Raw genomic sequence first — 12,681 nt, forward strand, 5'->3', positions numbered from 1 at the left:
AGTCACAAGTCCAGAGTTAAGGGCCATCTGCGACTTAAAATGACCTACATGCCAAGAAACACGGGCTCAGACGAGGAGCCGACAGATCAGAATGACAACACAGATGTAAGTCTGCTTTAGTAACAACTGTATCTTATTGCAGCCTTAAATATTGTGGACCCGCATCAATCTGTTTTCATTTTTATTTACATAAATTTGATGGACTGGAATAGAGTAAGCCCATACAGTGAAACGGGGGTATGTTCCAACCCATGGACAATAAGTCAAATTCCACCCATATTGAGAGTCTCTCTCTCTCAAATAATAATCCATCTAACCATTTTATTTGCCGCTTATCCTCACGAGGGTCACGGGGAGGGCTGGAGCCTATCCCAGTTGTCAACGGGCAGGAGGCGGGGTACACCCTGAACTGGTTGCCAGCCAATCGCAGGGCACATGGAGACAAACAGCCGCACTCACAATCACACCTAGGGGCAATTTAGAGTGTCCAATTAATGTGGCATGTTTTTGGGATGTGAGAGGAAACCGGAGTGCCCAGAGGAAATCCACACAGCCACGGGAAGAACATGGAAACGCCACACAGGCGGGTCCGGGATTGAACCCGGGTCCTCAGAACTGTGAGCCCAACGTTTTACGAGCTGAGTCACCGTGCCACCTCAATAATAATAATAATAATAATAACAATAATAATATATAAATTAATACTGGAACCTCGGTCCTCAGAACTGTGAGTCCAATGCTCTAGCCCAGGGGGGTCGAACTCATTTTGGTCGCGGGCCACATTGTAGTTACAGTTTCCCTCTGAGGGCCGTTATGAATGGGAAACCATGAAAATCTTTCACATCATATTTACAGATGAAATTTATGAGCTAGCTTTATTATAACAAATCAAGGGTAATGGGTTTTTATTGCTGTTGTTTGGGCACAGAATATTGCTTGCAATATCTCAATGTTATCATTTATGATATGACGATTTGAAACTTTAGTATACAGATTTTTTTTTTTTTTTTTTTAAATCATGTAAGTTGATTCTCATAATTTTCCTTCGCGGGGCCACATAAAATTATGGGGTGGGTCATATTTGGCCCCCGGGCCTTGTGTTTGACACCTGTGCTCTATCCAGTTGTTCCACTGTGGCACCTAAGTTAATAATTTATTTATATATATATATATATATAGGGTTAGGGCGCAGCAATCTTTAGCAGATTAATCCCTTAAGGACCCGAAGGAAGGGAGGGCCATTTGGGGGTTTTTCTAATGTCCAGGGTGAGGAGAAAGTTCCTGCTTGGCCTTTAGTCCTGGTCATAAACAGGATAAACCTATTCTTTGCATTAGTACACTATGATTAACTTTTACAACAGCAGCGTAGGTCATCACAGCGAAAAAGGCATGAATGGAAAAATACTAAAGTATGCACACAAGGAAACCACAGCATGAAATTGAATTATAGTAATACATTTTGGTTTTTTTTTTTGTGCAGCCCTCATGGGAGTTATTGGAATCTCAGGACATGTCAGGTCCTATGCAGAGCGAGCAGACACCTGCTCTGCCCCCTGGCTGGGAGGAGCGTCAGGACAACCTGGGAAGAACCTTCTATGTCCACCACGAGAGCAGAACTACGCAGTGGGGCCCACCGACCTTACAGTTAAGATGACTCACCGATGATGAAATATTGCTATCAAGATGACATATGGCGTGGTCTTAATGGTCGGCGTGTATTTGTGTCACCCATACACAGAGACAATAATCTGGACACAAGGCGACAACAAAGTACAAGAGAGACGGCGCAGAATTGTATTACACGCAGACAGATCTCAGACCCGGATGAGACCTCTGGGCAAGATGAGGTATTTGCTTTCTTTTTTTTTTTTTTGAATGATGATGATGATGTTGTAATGCTTTTGAGCAATATGCAACCCAGGTTTACCACACAGTCAACTCATTGCATCTCACCACCCTCGAACCTTGGAATACGATTGCGCTTTTGGGTGCTTTTTTTCTTGTCCGGTCTAAACGTACTTGATTTGGGACTGTCCTATTGTCTAGGAATGGGAAGTTTTTAGAGACGATGAATTCTCTTCAAACCAGGGCAACCAACTCACATCGCCCCCACCTCAGATGCCCCCGGAGATACAGATGTTAAATGACGAGTTTAGAAACATTTATATTCCAGGGGCCACAGCTTGCGAGCACCAGGTGGTGAGTCATTCCTTTGTTACATTCCTGTAAGATTACCAAGATGGAGTAGAGCCATAATGAGAACAATATGAATTATGAGCCTCATGTGAGGAAGCGAGAGCAAGGCCGCTATCGACACTAATAGGCAATTCTCGCCGTTGGTGTGTCACTTTGCTCTGCTTACAGGATCACGCGTGCAATTCAAGCCATTCCGTTCGCACGAGAAGTTTTCACACGTCAACAGCAGAGGAGCATCCTGTTAATTCTGTGGTATTTCTTTTGCTTATGAAAGCTCTCATTGTCCAAATTGTTTTTTCTGCGCTTACAAGTGTGAACTTGCTTCCGCATATTAAGGAGTTAATCAGTGATTAAACTCAGCAAAGAGTGAAAATAAAAAAAAACTCTTAACCATGAATATTTTTGAACCACTAAAAAAATTCCCTATTATTTAAAATGAGGCTTCAAAATCAGAAAAAACAAGATATTCATTCCAATCTGAAATGCTCTGCATGATTTGTGAGGACACAAGGCTGACAACTAAGCTGTAAAGTGGACTGTCCAAATGGAAAATACCGAAATTTCTTGAGTATAATGCGTCCTGAAGTATAATGCGCACCCCCAAAGTTGAGCTACAAAAATCAGGAAAACCCTTCTTCCAATGAACAATGCGCACCACCAATTTGCTGCAATCCATATGCTCAAAATATTAGGAATTATCTCCATTTCTATATTGCTACGGTTGTACTTTTATAATTCGTACTTGTATTGTTTTTCCAAAAATCGTCTGTACAACAATCATTAATAATAATCTTTGTGCATGTACTGATGCAGCGGTAATATACGCTATAATATACATAGCGTCAGGTTCCTATCAACACGAGAGCTCAAACTAAATGAGCGTAATGGGCATTTTTAAAAATGCTGTGTGCGCTATTTTTTTTAAATGATCGTACGATCGTACTACGTAGTTTTAGCTCACATTGTTTAGCTTCCGGTTTGGTCGCCTCATCGGCCGGCATGATGACACTTTTTTTTAAAAGCGGCTGCACAACCAGCCCTTCTAGTCGACATTTTTTGTCTTCATTTAAATTAAAACAAACTCACAGGGATATGTTTGAGATGTTTGGTGCAGTAGCAACAAATATGCTATGCTAACGATCGTGAAATGAAAAGCCCCCCGCGAGAAGGTCAGAGTTCAGGTTGGTGTCGCAGATTAACGTAATATATATAAATATGTAACATAAGAAATCTAATATAATAATATATATAAAATATAATAAATTTATATGTATACTTTTTTATATACATTTTTATATATATATATATATATATATATATATAATATATATATATATATATATGCGACTATACAATATGTATTTTTTCTTTTTCATCCATACTTAAATATAATGCACTCTATTGACTTTTTGAAAATATTTTGGGAAAAAATTGCGCATTATCTTCGAGAAATTACTGTAAATTTTCAGGGTGTACGCGAGCTAGCTCGCTGCTTATCGCAATTGAGCTGGATAACCACCAATGTGGACGAAGGCACTCATGTTTTTATTTAGCAAGAGCAACTAGTGCCGGGTCAAAGGTGTGTCACTGGGCCATGTTTTAGCCACGCCCCCCCCCCCTCCCCCCAAATCAGGAAAACCAGAAGTGGTGAATAGTTTAATCCTATAGCTCCACAAGTGAGTTGACAGAGTTACTCACTTACTGCATAGTTTTTCAGTCTTTACACGTTTTCAGCAATTACCTCCAAACATGTATAGCGTATCTAAAACAAATCTCTACATTCACTTCAATGGGTCTTTTAAGATGATCGCAGTTATTTATTTTCATGTTTTTCAATAGCTGCTTGGGACCTCTGGGGGGCTGCCTCCAGGATGGGAGGAAAAGAGAGACAGTAAAGGAAGACGATATTATATCAACCACAATACCCGAACCACTTCGTGGATACGACCCCGTGTGCAGGTACAGCGCACATTACATTGTAAAAAATCATTTTTGTCGCGGGCCACGTTGTAATTCCATTTTCCCTCATCATATTGACACGTGAAATTTATGAATTACTTTTGGAATCAGAAATCAAGGGTAATGGGTTTTTCAACTATTGTTGATGTTTGGTAACGTAAAAATGCTTGCAATAACTCAACGTTATGATTTATGATATGACAATTAGAAATTTTGGTACAGATTTGAACAAGAATCATGGAAGTTGACAGATAATTTGCCTTCGCGGGCCACATAAAATCATGTGGCGGGGCTGATCTGGGCCCCAGGCCTTGAGTTTGACACCTGTGCATTACAATATTAGGAGTGCTGTCTTGGGATAACATCTCTTCAAATTTATATATCTTTTTTTCAATTTCAGAGAACTCAGTCAGCGTCAGGGGCCGTGCACAGCAGTGCGGGTACACCGCCCTTCCAGTCCGTGTCCGCTGAGGCATCTCCCCAACACACTCCGAACGCGGAAGCCGCACTTGAATCTGGCTCCATGCCAGCCGGTTGGGAGGTCCGGAGCGCTCCCAATGGAAGACCCTTTTTCATCGACCACAATACAAAAACTACTACCTGGGTAAGAATTGAAGATACATGAATCTTTTTAGAATTGATTATCCTGTCGATAGTTTGTCAAGTAATTGGGTGAGAGTCGGAGTAAATCATGCACTGGTCGCCAGTCAATCGCAGGCACATAGAAACAATCAACCATTCGCGCTGACATTCACGCCTACGAGCAATTTATGTTTTGGGATGTGGGGAAAAAACCTGGGGGAAACCCATGCTCTCACAGGGAGAACATCCAAACTCCAGATAGGCAAGGCATGATTTGAACCAGAGCCCCCAGAATTGCGATGCCAATTTTTCAAATACCTAGTACAATCCTATGCAAAGTGGGTTAGGGTTAGCTGTGCTTTGTACTCCTTAGTAGGACAACGTTGGCAAAATAGTACTGCAACTACGTGTTCCTAGTTAGACCAAAATATATGCATTGACATCTTGGAACTAGTACTACTCTTGACTATATTCTACAGGTTAACATCCATTTTCACTCGTAGTAATAGCACACCAATGTCAAGTAGTACACAATTTCACCGTACTAATTTAATGTACTTGCCTTACTATTATAAACAAAGAGTATACTTATACATGAGCCTTAAGACAGATATAAACAATATTGAATAAATACTAGAATGACTTTCCATGAAACTATTTAAGCATTTCGGAGGGGGGGGGGGAATTAGCATAATTTCTGACCTATAAACCGTGACTTTTCATACGCTTTCAACCCTGCGGTTTATGCAGTGATGCGGCTAATTTGTGCATTTTTTCTAACGGCTGCAAGGAGGCACTCGAGCGGAAAAGGTAAGAGTGAGACCGGTGGAATATATGTGCCAAGGAAGTGAATTTTACCGGTCCGCACCTGTTCGCGCTGCGCTAGTGTGTTACTGCTCTGTAGGTCAGGAATTACGGTACTAAAACACAGCCGTTCTACTAGTGAACCCCCTTTTAGTGGTGAGGAAAAATGGTGTACAAATGCATCATCCTTTAGATTGGATAAATGCTGAAACTGCTTTCCATATTTGTGCCGATTAATTTTACGCCATCCTGTATTTCTGCTAATGGCCAACCAATCATCAACTGAAAGCCTTGGTCACATTCAAGAATTCTCCGTAACAATCTCAGCCGAATTTAGCCCCCCCTCCGCTGTATAAAGATTTTAGTCAACGTACTTCCTTGACACTGATTACTACGTTTATTTTTAGCTGCCCATGGATTTAGCACCGCCATATGGCATTTTAGGGCATCGGAGCACAATTTTTTTTTTGTTTCTTTTAGAATACGGTTGTTAAGAATAGGTTTCAGAGGGGGAAAAAAAATTAGCGGTGAATTTGTGCATAGCGAAACGTTATTAGGCGGTGGTACACTTTATACCATTAGAAATGCTCAATACCTCACGTAAGCATTTCTTGTTTCCATTAAGCATATTTGTTTGCTTCTAATCAGCAAGATCCCAGGCTTATACTTCCTGTGCATGCGAGGAGCAGACCTGCACTTGACCCATCCGATCTTGGCCCATTGCCAGTGAGTTCCACAGTACATCTATTGAAAGTCTTTTTTTTTTTTTTAATCTGAATGTTTGTGTGAGCCTTTGATATTTTTATTCTCCCCAGCCTGGTTGGGAGGAGAGGGTACACACAGACGGGAGGATATTCTACATTGATCACAGTGAGTGTCTCAGCCGATCTGATGTACATCTGACCACAGATACTGAAGATATTTTCAGTGCACTGAAAAGTCTCGTCTGTATTTCACAGACACCAAGACTACACAATGGGATGATCCTAGGTTACAAAACTCAGCAATAACTGGACCAGTAAGTATTAATTGTATATCACATCTAATTCTCGTTTTTCTACATCACTGAAAACCGAGTTACGGATTGATTGGTTGTCTTTATGCTTGGTTACAGGCAGTGCCTTATTCCAGAGATTATAAACAAAAGTATGACTACTTCCGCAAGAAGTTGAAGAAACCAGTGAGTGTTGTCAACCTCTGTTGACCAACCTCTTTGTGTGGTTTCTGTAAGGGAAATGTAACACATTTTGTCTTGTAGGACAACATCCCAAATAGATTTGAGATGAAAGTGAGAAGAAACGGAGTGCTGGAGGACTCGTATCGGCAAATCCTCCTGGTTAAGCGGCCAGACCTGTTGAAAGCACGGCTGTGGGTGGAGTTTGAGGGAGAAAAGGGTTTGGACTACGGAGGCTTGGCCCGGGAGTGGTTCTTCCTCATGTCTAAGGAGATGTTCAACCCCTACTATGGACTCTTTGAATATTCTGCCACGTGAGTCCTAAACCGTGTTGGAGAACATCATTGTGTTGTGTTGCATTATTTTTATCTAAACGCAGGAAAAAGCAACGACACATCTCGTCATAGAGAAGATTATCAATTCTGATGTGGTTGGTTTTTCAGGGACAACTACACACTGCAGATTAATCCCAATTCAGGTCTATGCAACGAGGACCATCTGACGTACTTCAAGTGTATTGGCCGTGTGGCAGGCATGGCCGTCTGGCACGGAAAGTTGCTTGACGGTGAGTTTTTGCTCACTATGATATACAGTACAGGGAGTCCTCGGTCCACGACTGAGATCTGTTCCTAGAGTAGCGACTTAACTCAAATTTTGATTGAAGTCGGATTCCACCGTTAAAGTCGAAATTTACATCAAAATACTTTGTATAAAAAAACAAATACATTGAAATAAACAAGATGATGTACTTCGCATTACTGCTGAGAGGTGGATGAAGAAGAAGGGCAGGCTGTGCTTAGCTATTGCCAAGGAACCTGGTCCTCAATCCTCTCCATCTCGACAAGTATCAAAGAACCTTGTTTTGCGATCATGGTATCCGACATAGGAACGGATTCCTTCACAAGCGCTAAATTACGGGCTTTATCTTTAATAATTGTCACCACGGTCCACCGACTGAAGCCTTCACGCTGTTGGTGTCTCTTTCTCCAATCTTTTTATGATCTTGAGCTTTGTTTCCATGGTCATGGATTTTCATTTGGCTGCAGAAGTATTGGTAAAAGACACAGCTTTCTTCTTTGGGGCGATAATGTCTAAAAAGGAGGCCAAAAAATGCAAAGATACTCCCGGCCCATAAACACCTGCCGTTGTAAAGTCGAAACGTCGTAGGTCGAGACCGTCTTAGCCCTAGGACTCCCTGTACTTACATAGAAATGCGATATTCAGCTATCAGGTGAAATAGAAACTGATTATTAAAGTTTTCTATGATTTAAAGCGACTATTGTTGTTTGTCTTCACATTATTTTTTCATAGGGGTTATGAATGTGAGGACTAGATTAAATTAAAAGATTCTGACCATATGTTGTCATTGTATGTGTAGCTTTCTTCATTCGGCCCTTCTACAAGATGATGTTGCAGAAGCCCATAACGTTGCAGGACATGGAGTCCGTCGTAAGTGTCCAAATTCAAGAAACCTCTACGTTTTTTATATTTACTTTCTTATTGGCATGTATGAATTCCTTCTGTCTTTTAAATAAAAGGCAATCCAGCTTCATGTTTGGGAGTTATTTTTATTTTTTTTTTACTCTTCTCTCTCAGGATAGTGAATATTTTAATTCACTCAAATGGATTTTGGAGAACGACCCAACTGACCTGGATTTGATGTTCACCATTGACGAGGAACTTTTTGGCCAAGTTGGTTCTATGTGATATTTGCCTCATTAGCTTATCTTCTATGGATACGTTTCCTTTGTTTCTCATATTTCTTTCACCCTCATCAGACTCACCAGCATGAGCTGAAGCCCGATGGTGCAGAGATTGTTGTCACTAATGACAACAAGAAGGAATACATCCAGTATGCAACCAAGAAAATAATACCTCTCATCATACAAATTTGAAACTGTTTTTGTCAAATCGTGACGTGTACGCACATTTTCTCATCAACAGTCTTGTGATGCAGTGGCGCTTTGTAAACCGAATTCAGAAGCAGATGACTGCCTTCAAGGATGTAATGACATTTTTCACCGGCAGCAAAACTTCCACAGTTAAAGTATTTGTAGTTTGATTTTCAAATTCTACACTATTTTATTTGTAGGGATTTTTTGAGTTGATCCCTCAAGATCTGATCAAGATCTTTGACGAGAACGAGCTTGAGGTGAGTTTTTGTCTGTGGTTTTATGATCCCTTTGATGAATTTGACTAAATGAATTTGATCTTTTGTCGTCCCCCCAACCCCAACACAGTTGCTCATGTGTGGTCTCGGAGATGTAGACGTGAACGACTGGAGACAGAACACCAAGTACAAGAGTGGCTACAATTCCAACCACGTCGTTATCCACTGGTTTTGGAAAGTAAGAAACGTTCCATGCCTGGAGCTACTACACCATAAACATCTGTTGTTTTTTCCTGCTTCGTTTTAAGGAGAACTGTTTCACAGCAGAAGAGAAAATGGGAAAATAGACACAAAATTAAATAAAATCCCAATTACATTAACAATAAATACGTGCAGTGTTGGTGTGAGGCACGAGTGACTCCACCTATTCAAGTCGCGAGCTAATGATGGGCTGCTTTTTTTTCTGTTTGTTTTTTGTTCTCTCTGTTCTTTGCATTCACTTGTAAACCAAAATTTTCAATATGAGCCCTGTATGGCGGCTGTGGACTCAACTCGCGTTATAGAAGCAACAGTATGGCAAAAAAGAAGCTTCAGGGTTTTTCTTTGACACTCCCAGTTGAATTTGAGTGTCAAACCAAACTACGTTATGTATTTAAAATAACTACATAACTTGGCTTTAAAGTCCACTCGCTTAATGCCACAAAATAATGGGAAACGCCATAGATGAACTAACGAATAGCATTGGTGTTGTGAATTTATAAACCTTTAAGCAACATATATTTTAACACAAATGTGAGAGTAACATTTCTAGACAGATGATATGATACTATTATAATAGGCCTATTCTTTATCCTATCTGAAAAATGTTATTGTGGGTTACCATGGAGCTGAGATGGGCTCAGTGTAAATGTTAGTATTTTAATACCTCCAAATAGCACAGTTGCTCACACCAGAAGGAGCAGTACAATGCCCTTGAATTGAGGCCCCCAAAAAAAGTGGCAAAAATAATTTAATTTTTTTTTTTTTTCCATGTCAGAGATTTTGTTTTCATTGGTGGGAGGCTGGAACGCATGAACATCATTTCAATTTATTTTATTGGGAAAATAAGATTTGTGTTACATGTGTGGTCACAAAATTAATCAAAACACGTCTCTCATTGCACCACGTTAATTATAAACGGACCTTAAAGGGACTTCTTGTTGGGAGTGAATGTTTTCTGTTATATTTTTCTTCCAAAGAGTTGCCAATTATTGTGCTTTTTTTTTTTTTTAATTATTGTTCTTTTCATAGGCAGTACTGCTGATGGATGCTGAAAAGCGAATTCGGCTCTTACAGTTTGTGACAGGAACGTCCAGAGTCCCGATGAATGGTTTTGCTGAACTTTACGGTGAGTTTAGCAAGTACAGTTTGGGTCCACAAGTTTGGCGTCTTAGCATTTTTTGATTCGCATTTTGAAATTAATTTTGTGTTTGTGTGCTATTTAATGACTTTTTCCAGGATCGAATGGTCCGCAACGGTTCACCATTGAGCTTTGGGGAACGCGTGACAAACTTCCCCGAGCACACACGTGGTGAGCAATCCTCCTTGTTGACTGTTTGTCAGCTTTTCGTTGGAATTTAATTAAGTTTATCAAAGGGAGGGTCACTTCAGTAGTGGGCTACATTGTATAACATACATGCTAGATAAAAAAAATATGGAATCTACTAATAAAAATATATGACCTCTTAAAACTACATTGAACGTGTTCAAACTAGCATTAGGTTGCATTCCGCTCTTCTTCTCGCTGTAGGGAGATAGTTAGTCACAGTATTGTGTAATGTTTACAAGACAATTTGGCAATCTTTTAGTGCGTTTTTTTTTTTTTTTCTACCACATGCCAAAGATTCTCCGTACTTAATGGTAAAGGTCTGGTTTTCTTTATCTGATTTCTCATGCTCTTTTTGCCATTCTTTTACGAGGTATGTCTTCTTAAAATATCAGGGAAGCAAAGAAGAAACAAAAGTACTCATGTGCAGTAAATAACTAAATTTAATGATAACTTAACAGAGTATTAGACAAGGAGACGGTCTCAGCTTCTCTGTAATTTGTTCACAGTTATCCAGTTTAGTCACGTTTAGCAGCATTGAGGCCATGACTGCATTAAATTGCTACTTTTGTCTCACCAACTAACTTATTCCTGTCTTCCCATCAATATAAAATGTCAATTAAAAAAAAAATTATTACTTCAAATTCCAATTGGCTTGCACATAATACAAAATTTAAAATATATATATTTTTTTAGGCGCTCGTTTGTTTTTCATCACTAAAATTGTCATCTTTCTATAGCCAGTAGAGGGAGCTGCCACTCTTCAAATGAGAATGGAATTCTTCTCCACGGTCATGCAATGCAGTTGCTCTTTTTTTAAAATTGCCATTGATTTTCTTAATTTGAGTACATTAAGACATTACATGCCTCTTTTGGAAACCAAGATTATAACAGGAAATTGTTACTTTACACGAAAACGTTTGTAACTTGGTTAAAAACACAACAACAACCAAAAAGTCACGTAGGCAGTGTTGCAGCCAAAAGGGTGCAATGCAATGTAAACAGTATATCCATCCATTAATTTTGTCACACACTTATCCTCACAAGGGTCACGGGTAGTGCTGAAGCCTATCCCAGCTGTCAACGGGCAGGAGGGGGGGGGGTACACCCTGAAATGGTTGCCAGCCAATCGCAGGGCACATCGAGACAAACAGCCACACTCACAATCGCACCTAGGAGCTATTTAGAGGTTCCAATCAATTTTGCATGTTTTTGGGATGTGTGAGGAAACTGTAGTGCCCGGAAAAAAACACATAGGCACGGGAGAACATGCAAACCCCACACAGGTGGGTCTGGGATTGAACCTGGGACCTCAGAACTCTGAGCTGAGCCACCACGGCACCATAAACAGTATATTATTGATATATTCAAATAGCTAAATTTAGGAATCCAAAAATCTGACAAAAAAAATACAAACCAGGGCTGTTTCATTACAATTGCATTAACACAATAAAAATGTTTTATTTTCAAACAGAAAAGAAGTTCCTCACAGATTGCCAGCACTAAACCTAGAAAGTTAATAAAAGAGTAAAATGAAGTGCACTCTCCCCACAGACTTGTACCGGAGCAGTAGTCATATGACAGTTCATTTTCAAAGTGAACCCGTTCAAAGTGCCGCCCACAATTCCAAAAATAAACGAGTTCAGTTCATAATTGTAAATTTTGAACAAAGTTCACCTTTCTAAAAATGAACTTGTTCGTAGTTCTTCTATTATATTTTGCTGACAGGCTATTGCTCTCAAAATACTGCCATTTTATTTCCCCATTGTTGCCACCCATTAAGTCCACACTCGTAGGCAGCTGTATCTTTCACCCTACAGTCTCAAAAACAAAAGAAAAACTGGTTTACTGAATAGTCTTTTTTTTTTTCTTTTTTTTTACTGAATTAAAATAAACCCACTACTTCTTTTAATTTCGGCTTGTCCCAGTCAGGGGTCGCCACAACGTGCCATCTTTTTCCATCGAAGCCTATCTCGTGCATCTTCCTCTCGAACACCCACAGTCCTCATGTCTTCCCTCACAACATCCATCAACCTTTTCTTTGGTCTTCCTTTCGCTCTTTTGCCTGGCAGCTCCATCCCCAGCACCCTTCTACCAATATACTCACTCTCTCGCCTCTGAACATGTCTAAACCATCGAAGTCTGCTCTCTCGAACCTTGTCTCTGAAATATCCAACTTTGGCTGTCCCTCTAATGAGCTCATATCTAAAACTATTCAACTTGCTTACTCCGAGCGAGAACCCCAACATCTTAATTTCTGCTATCTCCAAT

General features: G+C 40.1%; 1 protein-coding gene across 2 annotated transcripts in view; it reads left to right on the top strand.

The window, feature by feature from the left end:
• LOC133497874 (E3 ubiquitin-protein ligase NEDD4-like) overlaps nt 1-12,681 on the top strand; it is a 38,694-nt gene that overhangs the window by 20,504 nt on the left and 5,509 nt on the right. For both annotated transcript variants that reach the window (XM_061814116.1, XM_061814115.1), the window contains 21 exons: nt 3-105; nt 1,481-1,644; nt 1,739-1,847; nt 2,047-2,199; nt 2,365-2,448; nt 4,036-4,155; nt 4,556-4,759; nt 6,190-6,267; nt 6,357-6,411; nt 6,501-6,559; nt 6,656-6,721; nt 6,800-7,029; nt 7,159-7,280; nt 8,094-8,164; nt 8,312-8,407; nt 8,494-8,567; nt 8,660-8,720; nt 8,808-8,867; nt 8,956-9,063; nt 10,116-10,212; nt 10,323-10,395. In XM_061814116.1, coding sequence (XP_061670100.1) covers nt 3-105; nt 1,481-1,644; nt 1,739-1,847; nt 2,047-2,199; nt 2,365-2,448; nt 4,036-4,155; nt 4,556-4,759; nt 6,190-6,267; nt 6,357-6,411; nt 6,501-6,559; nt 6,656-6,721; nt 6,800-7,029; nt 7,159-7,280; nt 8,094-8,164; nt 8,312-8,407; nt 8,494-8,567; nt 8,660-8,720; nt 8,808-8,867; nt 8,956-9,063; nt 10,116-10,212; nt 10,323-10,395 — 2,187 coding nt within the window. The remainder of the gene's footprint in view (nt 1-2; nt 106-1,480; nt 1,645-1,738; nt 1,848-2,046; nt 2,200-2,364; nt 2,449-4,035; nt 4,156-4,555; nt 4,760-6,189; nt 6,268-6,356; nt 6,412-6,500; nt 6,560-6,655; nt 6,722-6,799; nt 7,030-7,158; nt 7,281-8,093; nt 8,165-8,311; nt 8,408-8,493; nt 8,568-8,659; nt 8,721-8,807; nt 8,868-8,955; nt 9,064-10,115; nt 10,213-10,322; nt 10,396-12,681) is intronic.

This window comes from Syngnathoides biaculeatus, chromosome 3, assembly GCF_019802595.1.
Source record: "Syngnathoides biaculeatus isolate LvHL_M chromosome 3, ASM1980259v1, whole genome shotgun sequence".
Classification (NCBI taxonomy): Eukaryota; Metazoa; Chordata; class Actinopteri; order Syngnathiformes; family Syngnathidae; genus Syngnathoides; species Syngnathoides biaculeatus.